General features: G+C 36.5%; 1 protein-coding gene across 3 annotated transcripts in view; it reads right to left on the reverse strand.

The window, feature by feature from the left end:
- Nucleotides 1-18497, reverse strand: part of LOC108722566 (ras-related and estrogen-regulated growth inhibitor) — a 40170-nt gene that overhangs the window by 20647 nt on the left and 1026 nt on the right. Inside the window, exons 2-4 of one of the 3 annotated variants that reach the window (XM_018447747.1) lie at nucleotides 14801-16410; nucleotides 9246-9302; nucleotides 4698-4774 (exon numbers count right to left, since the gene is read on the reverse strand). In XM_018447747.1, the coding sequence (XP_018303249.1) occupies nucleotides 4698-4774; nucleotides 9246-9302; nucleotides 14801-14861 (195 nt within the window). In that variant the 5' untranslated portion in view covers nucleotides 14862-16410. Of the gene's footprint in view, nucleotides 1-4697; nucleotides 4775-9245; nucleotides 9303-14800; nucleotides 16688-18497 lie in introns of those variants that run through there. The other 2 variants (XM_018447746.1, XM_018447748.1) reach the window with 2 other exon arrangements.

An 18497-nucleotide genomic window follows, 5' to 3' on the forward strand; every position in this document is an offset into this window, starting at 1 on the left:
TCGGAAGAAATTTGATAATTCCATAAAATATTTGTTACCAGTATATGCATTCTAAATATATAAGAAAGATAAGATGATAATTAAGATTCAACACTACATTCAAAGATAAAGCAACGATAATATTCAGCGTGTCGTATCGCAGTCGTATCGCAGTCGAAGATGAGCTTATTGCGAATTTACGCTAGTTCCTCTTGTGGTATTAAATACGCCGAACGTATGATATCGCAGTTAAATATCACAAAAGTGAGAGGAATGCTGGGATAATTGGAAAAATTACACCACGAACGATGCGTTATGTATTTTACTGGTGCGGCCGAGGCCTTAGCTTAGCGACGAATTATCGGCTGTTTGTTCTAATACCCGTTGCACGATTTTCAGATATAGTTAAGATAGTCAGTATCTGGGTTCCTCTCACGAGTAACATGAGAGCTTGGTTCTTCGGTAATTTAAGAGCAACTTGAATGCACGCGAGTTTGGCAATGTCAGAATATAAGGACTTTCACGAATACATACCTACACAAAAAAAAAACAGTTTTACTAAAGTATTTAAAAATATACAGATCAGAAAATAATTTTATTTGACTATGAAAATAATTATGCCCAAACTGAGTGCTAAAATATCGAAATTTTTTGCATTTTTTGCAGCATCGTTCATCATGTTTGAGTTTCCTACATAATTATTTTCAACAAAATTATTTTAAATCTGTATTTAGAATCTGTATCTGAATTTTTAGAAACTTTAGCATAATCATTTCTTCCGTGTATCAAGCATCCTAAGATCAAATTCAAAAATGTGAAAATGTAAGATCTGAAGAAAGCCTGACTGGAAGCCTGACTGTGAAAATGTGAAATTACGAAACTTGAAAAACACAAAAATTTTTAAATTGAGATTTAACTGGAGGAGATTGAAATTTAGATGCATAGAACGTGCAGGTAAACGTCCGTATAATCATATTCCAATGTAAAAAGTTTTAATCACACAACAGTCGACAGCTTTCGGATTTACTGAAGTTGAACGTGAGTTATAGTCGACGCAACCTGATAACAAAAATGCTGAGATGAAAACGATACGTTGCTCGTAAATGTTGCAGTCGTGATAAACAGCGCGTTGTCCAGGATTGATTGATCCTGGCGCACGCAGTGGAGTTTCGCGGAGATTTGCCGAGAGTAAAGGGGACCGATTTAAAAGTTTCGTTCACAATGGGACCTCACGCGTTGAACGTGATATATTGGTCTGATACCGAGGAGTTAGAGAACTGTCCGCTGATGATGTATTTAATGATCCCCGCTTCTTCTTCGATACGGAATCGACTTCCTGCACCACTGCCACACTGATCCACATCGATATCGATCTTCCTAGATCCTGTTTCCCAACAGCATTCCTTAGATTTTCTTGCTAAACTAACTGAATTTGAAATATTTCTATTCACTTCGAATATTCAAGTTCAGCAAGAACTCAAAATCGTACAAATACTACCATACAAAAATCGAAACAATTTGAAATCGAAAAATTTAAGAAGTAAAAATCACATTAATTAAGCCATCTGCGTATTATATAAAGATCAGAAATAAATTTTACATTAAAAAAAAATACGTAAAATATAGAACTAATATTGCAAAAAAATTGTTACATTTAAATATAAAATCTTTGTCGAAATATTTTTTAAAAATCTAACAACGTTAGCAGACAAAGAAACATTAAAAATACAATTTTATGCGCGCACATATACAAATCGCCAGCATCGCTTCCTGTTCCAGATTATTTATTGTATCCACAAGCTAACGGTGCATGCATCCTTACGCGTTCCACGTACAAGGTTCTCTAAATGGACAAGCATTGTTTGCCAGCGAGTCGTGTAGTTAGTGTTGCTCAATGCACTCGTATCTCTAAAAGAGATAATTTGAATATCGAAGTTATCGCGAATGAAACTTAAAGCTTGAGACACGAATTGGGAGAAAAATAATGCTAAAAATTAAAAAAACATTCGAAAAATAATAAAACATAAAATTAAAAAAAATTTTTATCAATATAAATATATATTAGGATTTAATTGCCTATAAACTTAAAAGATACGATGTCTTGAATGAAAAAATTGAAAAATTTGAAAATCAGAGAAATTTGATAATTTGAAAATCTAGGAAGTGAAAAATATATCAATCGTTCAATGAAGACGAAGAATCACGTCTAGCCTGCTATCCTGCGGATCACGGTTGATCACGGTTCGCGGTCTTTTAAGCGACAGGTGCAAACATTCAGGGACCAGCGCAAAAAAGGAAGCCGGTAATTGTAAGCCCCGGGTAGAAAAACCAGTTTGCTAAAAACAACCCGGGCCTGATCGAGTCTCGTTGCGGGGCTACCGAATAACCAACGGATGTCGGTGTGGCAACGTGCGTGTGAGGAGTACGTGAGAAGCGGAGCTTTTGGAAATCCATTTTAAAATATCTCTTAAAATCTTCATCCCGTGGAAATTATGCGTCTCACCACCCAAGAGAAAGTCTCAAATACATTCCAAGATGTTTTGAACTAAACAAGAAATTATGTTAAAATGATTATATCGCTTTATAAATCATTTTTATACGTCATCAGAAAGATATATCTTCTTGACATTTTTATTGTTTTTATGTCTCTCCGATGACAACTAAATATAAATTAATGAGACTATATGGCAGTAATGTTATTTGACGTTGAAAATATGTTCTTTAGTAGGTATGACGTTTCATGTTTAACTCTAACGTAATAAACGCACGCAGTCATTCTGTCACGTTGAAAAGGCGCCAGAGAGTCGCAATACTTGAACTTATGCAGGAAATACTTTCTATGAATGAACTTTCTCACCGCTCATCGAGGGAAAGATACAGTTAAATGCCAAAACGAACCGGAGCTGAAGCGGGACCCGCAAAAACAAAAATTGCAACTTACTGCGTAAAGCTACCTTCCTCACCATTATCAAATTACAAAGAAACTATTGTTTCAATAATATAACAATTTATCGAATGGCTTGCAGTTTGAAAAAATTTTGCAGCTTTGAATTCTCTCTTGAAAGATTAGAAATTTTCAAAAGATTCCCAAAAAATCGCACCCTTTTTAATCTTTAAAACAAGAGAAGCTGAAGAGACTTGAGATTTTAAAAATTAGAAAACTAAAAAAACGGGGCACATCACAGTCTCGGAATTTTTCGGTTAAAAAATTTCGTGACTGTCAACTTTTAAAACATAAACTCTTTACACAGAATACATAAAAAATTTCAAAAATCGAAGATCAATACATCATTACGCAAATTTGCGTTGTGTTTACATTCGTGCCTACAACAATGATTTCGTGAAAAAGAACAATGCCTTATTCGATGCTATAAGCAACCACCTCGCTGGAATTCCAACGAGGTTAGTTCTCTGGCCGCGACAGGTGAGGCCACGTGTTGTTCGTGCAATCGTACTCGCCTAGATTCGAATTTAAAGACGTTCGTTATTCAATTCAAATACGCTAACGGACTAACGGGCCAGCTCGCAGGATTTCCGCCTCAGTGCGACGTTCGTTATTGTGTTCTAGAAGAATCGGGTTAGGAAAGGTCAGGTAGAGACGATCGCCCTGGAGCCGATCTGCGAGAAGACTCGCAGTTAAGTATCATTTTTCAGAGAAAGTATGGAAAGTATGTTTCTATAGTATACATCAAAAAGTAGAAAGCATTACATACATAATACAAAGAGCTATACATCCTGAGAAATGATAAATACATTTCAAAATAAAATACAAAATCAATCTGAATATTTTAGACACCGATGCGTTAAATATGATATACCATAATTAGATCAAAATAATAATATTTTTATACTTGTTATTTCTATAACAAGCTATAACGTTTGTATCTATACAATGCAAAATAAAATTTATCTGGAATATGTAGATCGTTCGATTGATTCTCGAATTGATTCTTACAGATAATAGAAGAACACGCGTGTCGAGTATTCAAAATCGCTCTGCAAGAACACCGTCTTCGCGATTTGCGAGTCACTCTTTATTTTGCTAGCGTATGATGAATGTAAGCCTTAAGGGCTACGGGAGCCCTATATTATATACGGGGTCTCCGTTGAAAGAAGATATATTTAGACCGGACCCTTGAAAGATCCTGTCTCGTCTCGGGACGCGTCGCGGAGCGAATTCATTTTGAATGCGCAGGATTTCTTCCTTACAGATCATATAAGGATGAAAGATTCGTAAAAATATATATACAAATGCATAGGATACCGTTGTATCAATGTATTATTTATTATCCTCGCAACAATCGAACGTGATTCAAAGAAGTAAATCGATTTGTCAAGTTCACCATTAAAGACAATTGCGCATATAAATGTAGTAAAAAAGCGCATTTTTTATGATTTCAAATAATGTATTTTAAGTAAGATTGATAATGAAGTCTTTTGATGTAAAAAAAGACGAAGATAAGACTTTACTACACTAAATTTTTAGATTAATTTTTTTATTCAAAATTTTAAAATTTTAAGAAAAAATAATTTCTTTATATATAAATTACTCCCTTCATTCTGTTAAAGAGTTTCTAGATTCTTTCCATCATTTTATTCTTTGATATAATTAATAATAAAAAAATTATTTTGCTACATTATAAATACAAACGTTAAGATTTAATATATGTATTTTTTTAATTGGTCGATTTTAATACATAATCATTGTAGAAACTTACCTCGCACCTAGATGTATCAAGTATCTCGACCTCCGTCGTGACATTGTCAATAGTGACGCTGTGTCGGTAGAGAAAATCTGCAACAAGTGGAAAATAACATATTTAATCGATTATAATAATGTTTTCAGTTCGATTATTATCGCTTCAAGAGCTTGTATAATTCGCGAGATAAATAAAAAAACAACATGATTTTTCTTGATCGACGTCATTTGGATGATACTCTTCGATCTCTTTGGAAAAGCGACATTTTCCCAAGGATAGAAAACGCGGCTAATGCGCGAAAGTGCCGTAGCAGTTAGTAACGACAATTCCAATTAGTTACGCTTACGCTGCTATGTCATTACGATCATTGACGATGACACGTGGCTTTCGCTGAAAATGTGATCGAAAAGATTCGGATAGTCACATATTAAGACTTGAATTTTTAAATCGTTACACGCTTAAATTATTCGCACACGTCATTCTAAAAAAATCTCATAACATTCATTATATATTTGAAATTTTAAATGTTTACATTTATATTAATTTTGATTTAATAAGTTCTTGAATTTCTAGGACTTTCGAAACGTTGGATTTTTAATTTCTTGTATTTCTAGAGTTTTACATATTTTAATATTTAAACTTTTTAATCTCAATAACATTTGTTGTATCTTAAATTTTTGAATGTTGAAACTTACACCTTCGATAGGACAGAGAAAAAAGGTAAGCTCATATTTCTCGGAGCTGATTAGAGCGCTTGAGGAGCACGCGTGCACTCAAGGAGAAGCAGAAGAGAAGATGCGGAAGCACGTCAAACACAATAGCCCTAACAGGGTAAGCACAATAAATAAGCGATGAATAAACTTATAAACACTTCGTAGTGTCGATAGAGTGGAACTGAAGGGGCGTAGGAATAGGCAAATAAGGATGCTCGTTATATTAGCGGTCGTCACGCTTGAGAAAGTTTTATTGTCGAACAATATTAATGGAGAAACGATTTGATCAAGCGTTGCGACAGAAAATTCATTGCATCCTCCTGTACATGGGAAATATCGGCGTGTGGAAAAAGAACTTCCAAGACCGCGAGACGTAATTTGAACTCTGCATACAAGACGCGAAAATTCTTTCTACGCTTATATATAGAAAACAAATCGAGCGATCTAGATAAACTAGATAGACTAGATAGAGATAACTAAGATTGAAAGATGAAATTTAACGAATGGAATTATTTCATAGATAAGGCGGACGTATGCGCAAGTGTCTAGAAATCTAATTGTAGTCCCATCTAAATACAGGAACAATTTGCATATCAGACGTTATGGAAAGTTAAATCTTTGATGAGAAACTTTGATAAAAGTACAAGATTTAATTTCTAAGAAATCGAAAGTATGAAGAGGTACAATAAAAGTGATAAGTTAACAAAAAAGAAAAGGGATTAACCGTGACACACTTTCGTCGCAACTGGAAATGTAACTGTCACCGATCGCGCGGATTCGGCTTTTGCCAGAGATCTCATCCATCTCCGGTACATGATCTATTGTCGATCTATCGAAGAAACGGGATGCACGATGTAATCTTCTCCGCGCACGGACAAAACGATTCCCATCCGCGCACGCGCGCGAGAGAATCGACAATACAACGAGACTCGCTTTCTAAATCATTGCCTGAATTTATTCCACGCAAGGAGAGATTTGCATTGTTAATCGAGATCAAAATAATAACAAGTACACTGCATCGTGGCGAGAGATGAAAAGGACCGATTATCTCCCAGAGTCCCGTAAAATGACGACGCCGCGCTCGTGTACGAATGCCTTGTAATCGAAATTGCCGGTAAAGAGATCATCCTCGATCTTCCTTCGAAAGATCAAATTTAAGTCGTGCAGTGGAAACCAATATAAAGTGGCTATTTCGAAAGTACCTTGCATGTTTACATGTCTAAATTTACGAGAAAGAAAAAGAGACAGATTTTTTGTAAAGCTTAAGAGAAATTCAGAGAGTGGAAATAGTTAGATCCTTAAAAACTTTCATATTTCTGTGAATTCTTCTGCCTTAATTATATATATATATATATATATAATTAGATATTTCTGTATTTTGATTAAAATATTTTACATTAATAATTCTATATTTTCGAATTTTTAAAATTTATTTCTTAAAATATTTATTATAAATTCTTAAGAAAATTAATTTTAAAATTATTTAATGTAATTAATTATTGTCTAATTACATAATTATCATCCGTCTTATTATTATCCAAAATATAATAAAAATTTGAAAATAACCTTTTTATTAATCACATTTTTCGAACAACCTTTAAATTTACAAAATAAATTAATTTTTATACGCTAAAAGAATTTTTCCACGTTTCGTTCACCTACGCAAACCAGCTGAAGGAAATCAATGGCCTCGCTTTCACCGTTTGAGGGCGTTTTCTTCGGAAAAGTGATTCTCCAACGATCGGGAACGAAAGTATGACGATAACCTCGCACGAAGTGTCGACGCATTTTCAATTCGTTTCACACAAGATGTGTCGAAAGAAAGGAAAGCAAAAAAGGAAGAGGAAGAGAAAGAGATGAGACAGAGAGAAAGAGAATGACGGAGCTGTTGCATATTGATTGCTTCGAATGCCTTGAGTTAATCAATTCCTTAAAAAAAAATACATAAAAATTCTTAATAAACAAAATTAAAGGCTCACTATTTCGATTTTCATAAATATGAAAATCCTATTATTAAAATCATAAAATTTTATACTATTACTACCAAGAAATTCTGCATGATATAATAAAAAAAATGTAAAAAAAGGAAAAATATTTTTTCTGACGAAGTCAACCGAAGTTTTTGTCCAATATTCGTTTATATACATATCTCTCTGGCACTTTTTAGAAATTATCTTATGCAAAACAGTCTGTATAATATCTTCAGACCCCTTACATGTCTACATCATTTTTTTATCTATCATTATTCTTATCATTTTTTATTGATCCTCAATGGATAGCAATCAGTTTCGTAGCGTCATCTTTGATTGAGCGATTATCCCCCTTTTTGATCGAGGGGGAATATATAGATTATCCGCTTCCTGGTTACATTCAAGAGTGATTATCCATCATTTTCCCAGGAAATTAATTAATATCGATGGTAGGAGAGAGCACTCGCGACAGCACCCTTCCACTCTCGGCATTATCGATCGCAACATTATAGATCGATTGGAATCAAATTGATTCTGAGTACCAGTTATACACGAGAGAAATTCGATAAATCGATGATTGCACTATTGTACCGGGAAGCTTTCCGTACACTATATTAATGTGAATGCACTTGTAAAAAAAGTAAGAATGAAAAACTTGGCGTGCAAATTGACTTATAAGTTTTCTTGTAAATCTTCTTTCCGAGGACTTTTATATTTCAAGATGCTACATTTTCCCAAACTTAATTCAGAAGTAATTAATCATCCAATTTAAATATTTAAATGAAAGATAGGCCAACATAGGCCATAAACATCTGTACAAAACATCGAAAGAAAAAAGTATGTAGAACTGAAATATCTGATGTGGTAATTTTAACCACTCTTGTGGGTCTTAGGTTAACGTAGAAAAAGTTAAATCCTTTTCCAAAAAGAATGCGTAATCTTGAATATGGATAAAATCCATTCAGGCAGTGGGTGTTATCTGCAATTTATTCTAATCAAATATAAATTTATGTATTTTACATAATTATATTTGCTTCAAGCACATCGGTTATCTTCACGATAATGTCCCTACAGCTATCGGGATTGCGATAAAATGGCGTGGCACTCGCCAGTGGAGGATGTACAGCCGGCTCGGCCATAGAGGTGTTACAAAAATACGAGCGACCGGCTGGTTCAGGGTTAAGGGGACAATACTTCACGGTGAATTTTTCCAGAAGGCTCGGATATCCGCGAAACTCGCCGTCATAGCTTATACGTCCGCGGGTGTGCACGGCAATTATTACGGCGAAGTAGCCTGCATGAGTTATGGGAGAGATCTGCATTCTGCAGACTCTCCCTATAGGCTCTATTTCATATCGAGTGTTTAAATCTCCGCCCTCCACGGGTCCAGCCGGTGTCTGTTGCGGTCTCTCTTTCTCTTTCTCTGTATCTTTCTCCCTCTATACCCCGCTGCTACCCTACCCCCTTATCTCGTGTATTTCTGTGATCGTTAGAATGCCCTCGGGACGTCGCTCGCGAGGCGCCATGATTAAGATTTTTCATTGGTACCCTTGAATTAGAGTCCGGTTTCGAGCACGAGAATATTTCACAGCAGATTTTTCCGTCGCAGCCCCCGCTGGAACACGCGAGAGGCACCGATCAAGATTTAGATTCGCGTTTTGTACTACGGGGTGAGCATTCTGCGCGCGAGTCGGAGTTGCCCCCCGCCTCCCGTCCCCCAGGAGATAAGTCGATAGCAAGCGAGAAAGGAACTTAGATATGAACTGGACATTTATCCAGAATATGACGCCTCGAAATTAGCAACGAATGAACGCAATCATTCACGCTTCACATTGGCAATTATCTTGAGGAGAAAAAAAAAGAGATAATGAAGAAACACTTACCACTGGTCGAGCTGTACTCGCCGATGTATCGCCTCGTCAAGTACCGCACAACCACGGCTGCAACAGAAAGAGGAAAAAGAAATTGATTAACTTCAAAAACGAATCTCACGAATAATTGTAGTGAGTCTGATGATACATCTGTGGAATCGTAATTACAAGTAATAATGTAAGAAGACATATTTTCGTTCTCTAGCTAGAAGGACGCGCGCGCCTATATGCGCAGGTGTTGAAACGCCATTAACTTATTTTCAATGTTAATAAAGAAACCATAAATATTCGTGGGGAACGAGTTTTCCTGTGGATTGTCGATAAATTTCTTGCGTCATAAATTCCGTTTCGTTGCGGCGCAAAAGGCGGCTTAAGATTCAACATACTGACGACGTTTCTGGCATCGTCGTCGTTGTCGTCGTTCAAACCTCGCAAGACTTATTGTAGCAGAGTACATAGATTCATGCCGCTCTGTATTCGTAGGTATATACTGTTTATATAAATCTATCGTCGAGTTCAGCCCAACGACAATGACGACGACGGGAGGGAAGAGGAAATATCGCGAATAGAAAAAGAGGAGAGGAGAGGTAAAGACACGAGCAAGGAACAGAATATAGAACTTCATTCGTGAGCTATTTGCTGAGATGAGAGATACGAGTGCATATCTTCGAAATATTTCCGTGCAGCTGGACGACGATTTATTTTCAACGGCGATTCAACGTACGCTTGCGGAAAGTCGATGGACCGGCGAGAACTGATCCCTCATAACTGATCCTTTCAAAGAGAAGGAAACTCTAATTTATTAAAAGATATAAATTATAATTATATATATAGCGTACCAATTGGGCAAGTATTTTATATTGCGTTTTATTAAAAAAATTAGATATCCGATAAATAAATACGTCTATAATATCTATGAAAAACAAATTCACATGTACTCTGTTTTTATTTTATACATAAAAACCAAATTATTAATACAAAAAAAATTAACACGTTGCTATAGTAATTAGCATTTTGCATTTAAATATATATCTCTAAAAATAAGAAATTTTATAAAAACTGTATTTTCAACAGTCATCATACAAAAACATCAGCGGATCATTATTGTGCCAAGCAATTCGATAATCGAATGAAGACCCATTCTCCCTTGGAGATGACTGTCATCAAATCGAGGCGATGTCACGCGTAATCCTATACAGGCCGCGCGAACCGAAGTAATTGATGTGGACACGAGAATGTTGCTCGTAACGCCTAATAGTTCCGAGAGTAATCTGTGCCAAGCGCCCGGGTCTGATGAAAGCACGCTCTTCACTGCACTCAAATCCAAACGCGAGGGAAACCTGACACTCGTGCCAGATACAAAGTGTTTATAATAAAATTCTTATCTTTCGTAGAATCAACTTGGGCGAATGATGACAATATAGTGGGCCTAATGCAGCCATCTTATAAACGATAAGAAATAACTAATAGCTCATGCAGAATGCAAAACATTACTGTAGATAACAATTATTAAAAATATTCCAACATAAAATTAAAAAATCGAAAAAATAGGTCGACCACAGTGGTACTATTAAATGGTGAAATTTCAAAAAGCCTCAGTCAAAATCTTCAAGGAAGTAATATTTTAACCGATAGCACACAAGTGATCACGTCCAAAATTAAGAAAAAAAAAGAGAAAAGCGAAAACTAGGCAGGTAGAAGAACGAATAGGAAGAAAAGAATGACGAAGAATAAGAAGAGAGAAGCCGATTAAGTCACCTGCGGAGAATTGTGTGTAATGTGGAAGATGCAACGGTACGAGCAAAACGCAACCATTCGCGGTGCCATTCGCCGACGTGCGATGGTTGCCAGCGCGGGGTTCTATAGATAGATCGTTGGAGGATAAGCCGCTTGGTGGACGTAAGAAAATAGTAATTACGGTCACGATCGCTTTGAATGGGAGGGAGGGGAGAGGGGGAGGGAGAGAGGGGGGAGGGAACGAGATGGAGACAGATGACAAAAAAAGATCGGGATGATGCGACGCGTTGATCAATCAAGTGCATCCTCTTGTCTCGTTGAAATTTTCTGTCTATCCCAAACATTCAACACTATTTTTTATTGAAACAAATTTCGTTCAGACGCATCTTGGCGTGTTAATTTTATATTTCGTATAGGAAGTATCAAATTTTCTGTAATTTTTTTAGTTGCTCCAACATAATTTTTAACAATAACAATTTTATACAATAAAAAATGAAATTTATTTATTACATTAGGAAAAGAAAGAAAAGTAATGTACAATAATATTTGTTGAAAAACAAATTTTCTTTAAAAAATAACGGGATATGTGATTTTTCTAAAAAAACGAAAAATTAAATTGTAATTTAATCGTATAATGTAGAAAATTCTATATTTAAAATATCAAAAAAATAATAAAAGTGTCAAATTGATATCTCGCAGAAAAGAAACCCGTTGAACCACGAGCTATTATTCTGTCCGCTTTTCTTGTGACACGGCAATAAAGCAAGTCGTTTAGACCAAATGAATTTATGAACACGTCTGGGCTTGAATAGCGGACCTCCAATTGCCTCTTCAATAAGCGTTAACGCAGATAAATGGCTGTAGATAACAATCTTGCATTTCTTGCGTGACCATAATTCTTTTCATGATTCCTCACTGTCAGCAGTTTTTGCGAAATCTACTTGTCGTTGAAGAATTCTGCAATTTACTAGAAAATATCCGATTCAAATGTTATACATTACTGGTATCTATTTTTGCGAGAATTAAGCTCCTATTACATAGTTAACGCTTAAACGCCTTTTCGGTATACTCGGCTTTCATTTTCCAATGTTTTTTCAATACTTTTTCCATCGCTTATCTTTTTTTTCAATAAAACTTTTTTTTAAATTAATAAAGATACATTTACTTGCTACCGTTATATTTCTTAGTATCTAATATTTCAATTGAAAACAAATTGTTCATTTTTATGAAGGTTATAAGCGATTGAATTGGGTTGGATGTGGTACACCCAAGTGTTCCTGCACGGAGAGAATTTGGTTTTAAAATTTACCCCGAAAATATGGTAGTTGTGGTACGATACAATATTTTTACCATGTACTTCAGTAAAATTGATCAAACTTATTTTATACTTTATTGTAATTTTATTAATGAATGAGAGAAATTATATTAAAATTCTTGAAAATATATTGTTGTCCTGAAAATATGATAGTCCCACGACTATCATATTTTCATGGTAAATTCTAAGAAAAAATTCTCTCCGTGTGTGTGGCGTATAAAGATTAATACGTGATAACAAATTCCAAATTTCCAAAATTTTCGTTTCCTTTATTATAGAAGAGTTACGGTTATTTTGCGTGTACACGGGATTACCGCGTATATCAGGGAAAGGTACGATAATAGGAGGAAGAAATGTTACCGCATAAATTTGGAATTCAAAATCGAATACCGCGGGCAACAGAACGGATGTATCGGATGTCCAGATCTTACAACCTGCTGCAACCGTGCGGGATTTTTCATGGCAATCCCTTTCCCCTCGGTCACGCAGAATGATATCCGATAACGTCCACGGAGGTCCTTATTATACCCAGCGGGGTCTCACAAGGGACTTTTAAGGATTCGCTCCCGTCGAGATATCCCTCTTTCCATCGCCGCCACCGCGTGAGAATACGTTTTTGCCGCAAAAAGTAGAACAGACGACATTGTCGCGTGTTTTACAGCAATCAAGATCGTACATTGCAGTGAAACGTGCAAATGCAGAAGTAGCGAATCGTAATTAAATAAATATGTTCCCGAAGAAAAAATGCAATAATCTCGACAGAAAACGGCAATTTGTGATATTCCGAGAACATGACGATGCCATCAGGCAACACAACTTTCTATTCGAAGATACGAAAATCTCGACTGAAGAATTTCAGGTATTCGATATTACACACAAGATATAACAACATCTTAAAAAGATATATAATTGACAGTATTAGAAAGACGCAATTTCAAAAATAATGGCAACTCGACAATAGCCGTGAAATATCCAGAAAAATATTTATTTTATAACTGTTAGAAGTTTTCTTCGTTCAGATAGAATTATTCTCGTAGATCTGAGACTGGTATTCATAATCGGTTCTTATATTCAGGATGCACCTTAAGCACAAAGATGTCATGAAACGATCACAGAGCCGTATTAGCATCATAAAATATTACTTAAGATGATTTTTAAAATAAGAACCGACTATGAATATCAGCTCTTAAAAGTGTAATTCAATCAGCACGAAGAAAACTTCCAACAGTTGCAAAATAAACATTTTACTCGGAACGTAGCCAATGAGATGGTTTGTGGATGATTGGTTGATTCCAGTAACTTAATAATATGAAGATGCAAAATTGGTGAGCAAAGGAAGAGAAGAGTCATGTACGAGATCGGACGAGATCAGAATAAAACGAAGAGCGCGCCTTTATTAAGGTGGCCGGTCCTAGCGGTTATTAATAGGATTTATTCCGAGGTCGGCGAACCGCCTTATCGCCCGTTCGTTTGCTCGCTTTGTATGCGTCGCGCGACTGTCGGGTTAACTAATGCAACGTATTATTCCACGGACTATGCGTATTCATCTTAACGGCACTTTCATTCAGTGCGTCGCGTCGATGCGCTATTAGACAACGAGCAGAAATTACGCCGCACGACGACGCGATATTAGTATCGTCCATCATAATGAACGTCCTTCCGACGTGATTCAATATTTCACGACATTGCGCCATAATCGACCTGCGCATCTTTTTTTCGCCGCTTATCGTTCGCCGCCGAATGGATATCGTTTTCGACACGATAGGTTTGTTCACGTCGTATGCTCCAACATGTTCCAATATGCTCCTAGCATAGCTCTTACTCACTCCAACGCGCTTGATAGAGTGAATAGGAGCTATGGTAGGAGCATGTTGGAGCATGTTGGAGCTTGCGACGCGAACAAACCTGATGTGTTCCGATCACATCATGTTCTCATATATAGGAAATCAACATTGCTTCCGCAGATGTATTTTCCGTTGTCCGTTTTAACGCGATTCGATTTAATTTCGCGTGCAAGACCTTTTCGTAGATCACAAAACAATAACAAAGCGACATTGCACAATTGGATTAGAATTTCTTGCAAAATCTCAAGCAAATAAATTTTATACTAAATTAATCCTCCCTGAAATCTAGGTTTTTTTTTGTATAAGTGAAATTTCACTTATATTTCTCTGAAATAAAAGAGGGCACTAAAAATATCTTATTAATAATGGAGTCTTATGTAATAGAGATGTTGAAAAGTAACCCTTAATTTTTTTAATACTTTTTTGCAAACCTAAAACAGTAAAAAAACTTGAACTAAATAAAAAACTCAGACTGCAGACGAAGAGTTGACTTATTGTTAGTAATTAGAATTAATTTAGTTAATTATACTTATAACAGAATTAAGTTTAGTTAATCGTGATTTTTTTTATTAGAATTTTGTGACTTTGATAATAGTGTTGATGAAAATAAATGAGAATTACTTTTACATCAGAATGAAGCAAAAAATCGAAAGACAGAAAAAAAGATTCACCTGATTTACCGACTCTGGGGCCGCCGAGGACGACCACCTTGATCCTGTTTACGTTTGTCATCAGCTGCGTGGGCTAAGTGTCATTCGGACTGATTTGGCATCACACATTGCCTCCGCAGCGAATGCACCAATTACATCACTTTGCACTTTACCGCCGTACTCATATTCTCGGCCCTCGGCAGGACACTGACATTCACTCGCGCGCACAAAAAGGGCTGATGTCCTTTCTCGAGCACACGCGACACTCGCCAACACTCTTACGAAATTAATTATTATAACGAACAGTCAATCATCTGCTCGAGTCATCATTGCTCAATTTCGTAGCGGTATAATTATCAATCGTTAATTAATCTCTCGTGCACTTCATTAAATTCTCTTTCGTATACACGCAAAAGAGAAAGAAAGAGATTGCAAAGAAAACGAACGGATCTTATTCTAGTGTTTCAGAAAAATTATATATAGAATGAATAGAAAATTGATAATTATAGAGCAGTGTTAAAGCACAAGAACATTATTTCAAAAAGAAACAGCGAAAACTCTTCTCCTCTCGCTCTCGTTCTTCGCCTCGATCAGGTATTTAATCGGCGGTTATCTATTAATCATCGGCTGAAGTCGTCACTGCTTAGATACGGAGCTATTAATGGCAGCGTTAATTAGAACCTTCCCTGCTAATTCCTGGCGACTCGGAGGAAACCGTGGCGACGATCGATTAACAGGCAGCCGATATTGGTCCCACGTGTCGTTTTCTACCTGATGAACGAGCGTAACCACGATTACGAGTCTCCGCCTGGCACGTCGAACGCGATTCTTCCTTCGCGCGGGATCCTCGATAAAGCCGCGTGTTGAGTAACACAGCCCCCTTTTCCAGCCGCGCGACGACACGTCGATCTTGCACAACTCTTGCGACTCACTGCGGAGCTCCGAATCGAGCGCGATCGAGCTCCTTTCTCAAGATGACAGCCGAGATTACAATCTCGCGTCCTTCGTCAAGAAATCACAATCTGCCCTCTCGTCGAGCACGTTTATTAGCAGCAACGACCGCCGTGTTATCTTATCACGATTTCTCTTTAAAGATGACAAATTTCACATGACGCTTTGTTTGTTTTCCTCTCGTCCTTTTCTCTCTCCACCAGTAAGACTCTTAGTCTCTCGGACAATTTCTGTACTCGGAAAATCTTTGTTCTTCAACCGTTAAATGATTGTATGTATTAATCAAATAAATCGTTCCCTTTGCTTGTCTCTTATCCGAACGACTAGTACCACTTACGATATTTAGTTTTACAAGCCAAGAATTTCAGCTAATCCGCAATTCTCTCTTTCTGTTTTCTTTTTCTCAAGTGTCAATGCATTATTTAGCGTTACTAATTAATTTTACTCCAGCGTCTCTTTATCGCGTAAAAATATGAAGAAAGCGCTTCCTCTTCGATTTCCTTTAAATTCCTGCGTTCTTCCTTTCCGATCCTTACACTGAACCTCGAACTCGATAGCTCGATTCGGAATTACGGAATCGATCTCCTCCTTTTTCGCACCTTCGAGAGCAAGGGTTGGTGGTTTCCGAACGAGCCTAGTTCGCTCGTTCGCTCACTCGTCCCGCAGCGGCCGACGCTGCGCTGCGAATAACAACACAAGCAGCGATTCAAGAAATGCCGTCTCTCTGGTTCCATTTATAACGGGTCGTCGGCCTTCCTCCGCGTCTTCTAGCTTGGCGCCGCCGACACGTCGGCGATTACGAAAAAAGGACAGGCACGCACGCACGTATGCACGCATACTGATGCATACGCGCGCGCATTCGCTTATCGCTCGCGCGCGAAAACGACGGCAGACGACGACCGCGAGAAAAGTAGGATGTATTCATCCCCCGCAGCGACACGCAACTCTTTTTTTTTTTTTTTTTTGCTGAATACCGTCAGCTAATTTTAACATTTCGAGAGAAATGGCGGGTTTAATTTTGAATGAGAGATTAAGTCATTTCGGAGCATAATTGTCGCCATAAAATATTACGGCATTTTTATTCTTTTCTCCGCCTACGTGACAGTGTTAAGCAATAACTCTCGCAAAGAAAGAAAACTGTTGTAAAAATAACTTCTCAAAATTTACGATTTTGCAATCAAGGTATTTTTAATCGATGCCGTTGGTATGGCAAGAAATCTCCACAGATACTCTACGTTACGTAATTAGAATAAAATATCTGAGCAATAATTAATATGATAAACAAGCAAATAATATAACGGGAAAGAGCAACTGAGAGGAAAACGAGAAAGCAATCAACATAGCAGGAAAATATTTAATGATAAAACACAATGACGAAGTAGTAAACATACCATATAATGGCGAAAAATATGACAAATGTAGTAACGGAGAAATAAAGCAAGTTTTTTTAATTCATGAATCAATAGCATTATACGAAAATGCAATTTTGCTCCGTGAAAGCATTGGCGCATGATGCGATTGATCGATAGATGAATTAAAAAAATAATAAGCGAGGTGATGAAACACGCGCAAAAAATCCAACTTTTTACGCACTGAAATTCGCAAGTCGTCACTCGTCTCCGATTCTTGCCTCTACTACGCTTTAAATGATACCTAGATTAGATAACGCGTCCCGTATCACGTATTAAACTTCATTATCTTTCAGGGCGCATTGCGACGATATTATTCATGAGAAATTCTTTTACCGCGACCTTATCGTCACAATGTTGAACAACAAAGCACAACCGTAAATTGCGACACGTATTAAATTAAATCAAATGTGAATGAAATAAAATCATAATTCAGATCATACGTTTTTAAAATAATAATATACCTTTTATAATTATCTACTTTAATTATTTATTTAATAATAAATTTTTGATTATATCCATTATATAAGACTTCCATTACACGGACACTAATAACAGAAACGCGGTCAAAGTAAAGTCAAGAATGAATGAGTCATAAATAAATTTTCATTAAAAAATCCAGCAAATGCAAGAACGATTCATCAAAAAACGTGATTATGACACGTTTGACCGATATAAATGTTTATTGATCGTGATACAGTATATTCCTGAACAAATACTAATTCAGCGTTTTCAAAGAGACAACAAATGTGAAATCGATAATACAATAAGAATCACCCATGCGCCACGAGTAAATTTTGAAAAATGCACTCTATATCTACTATAAAATAATTACGTGCCAAAAAAATTGCTTTTGCAAGATTATCTCGTTCCACTCTTCAAAATAAACCAAATTGAATCAAGTTAAACATATCAAATCAAATTAAATCAAATCTGTTATATCTCGAATAATGTCAAACGAAGAAAAATTACGTTTATCAAAGAAAATGATATGGGCAAGAATATAGTCTCGAGTGATTGATTCAATCGAATATTTATTTCGCAGTCATACGATTGATTAGATCCTTTACTTTTGTCTTTATCCACCTACTTAAATTTCGGCATGTGTCACAAATGTTTCTGCTCATCGTCTGCGTAAGTGAGAAATCAACTCGTTGCTCGCGATAGAGGAGCGTAATCGGAAACCGAGGTATCGGTTTCTTCGCACGTAGCAAGTCTACGACGTGTAAATACTAGATGCGCAGATGCGCCACTTGTTTATTTAATAAGATCGATTTTCTTCGGAGAATTCTTGTGCGATGTGCCGTACGACGATTCTATTTTCGCGCGTCTTTCGAAAATTCGACCAATCTGCTCCA

The sequence above is a fragment of the Mycetomoellerius zeteki genome, unplaced genomic scaffold (assembly GCF_001594055.1).
Source record: "Mycetomoellerius zeteki isolate Tzet28-1 unplaced genomic scaffold, Tzet1.0 scaffold210, whole genome shotgun sequence".
Lineage (NCBI taxonomy): Eukaryota > Metazoa > Arthropoda > Insecta > Hymenoptera > Formicidae > Mycetomoellerius > Mycetomoellerius zeteki.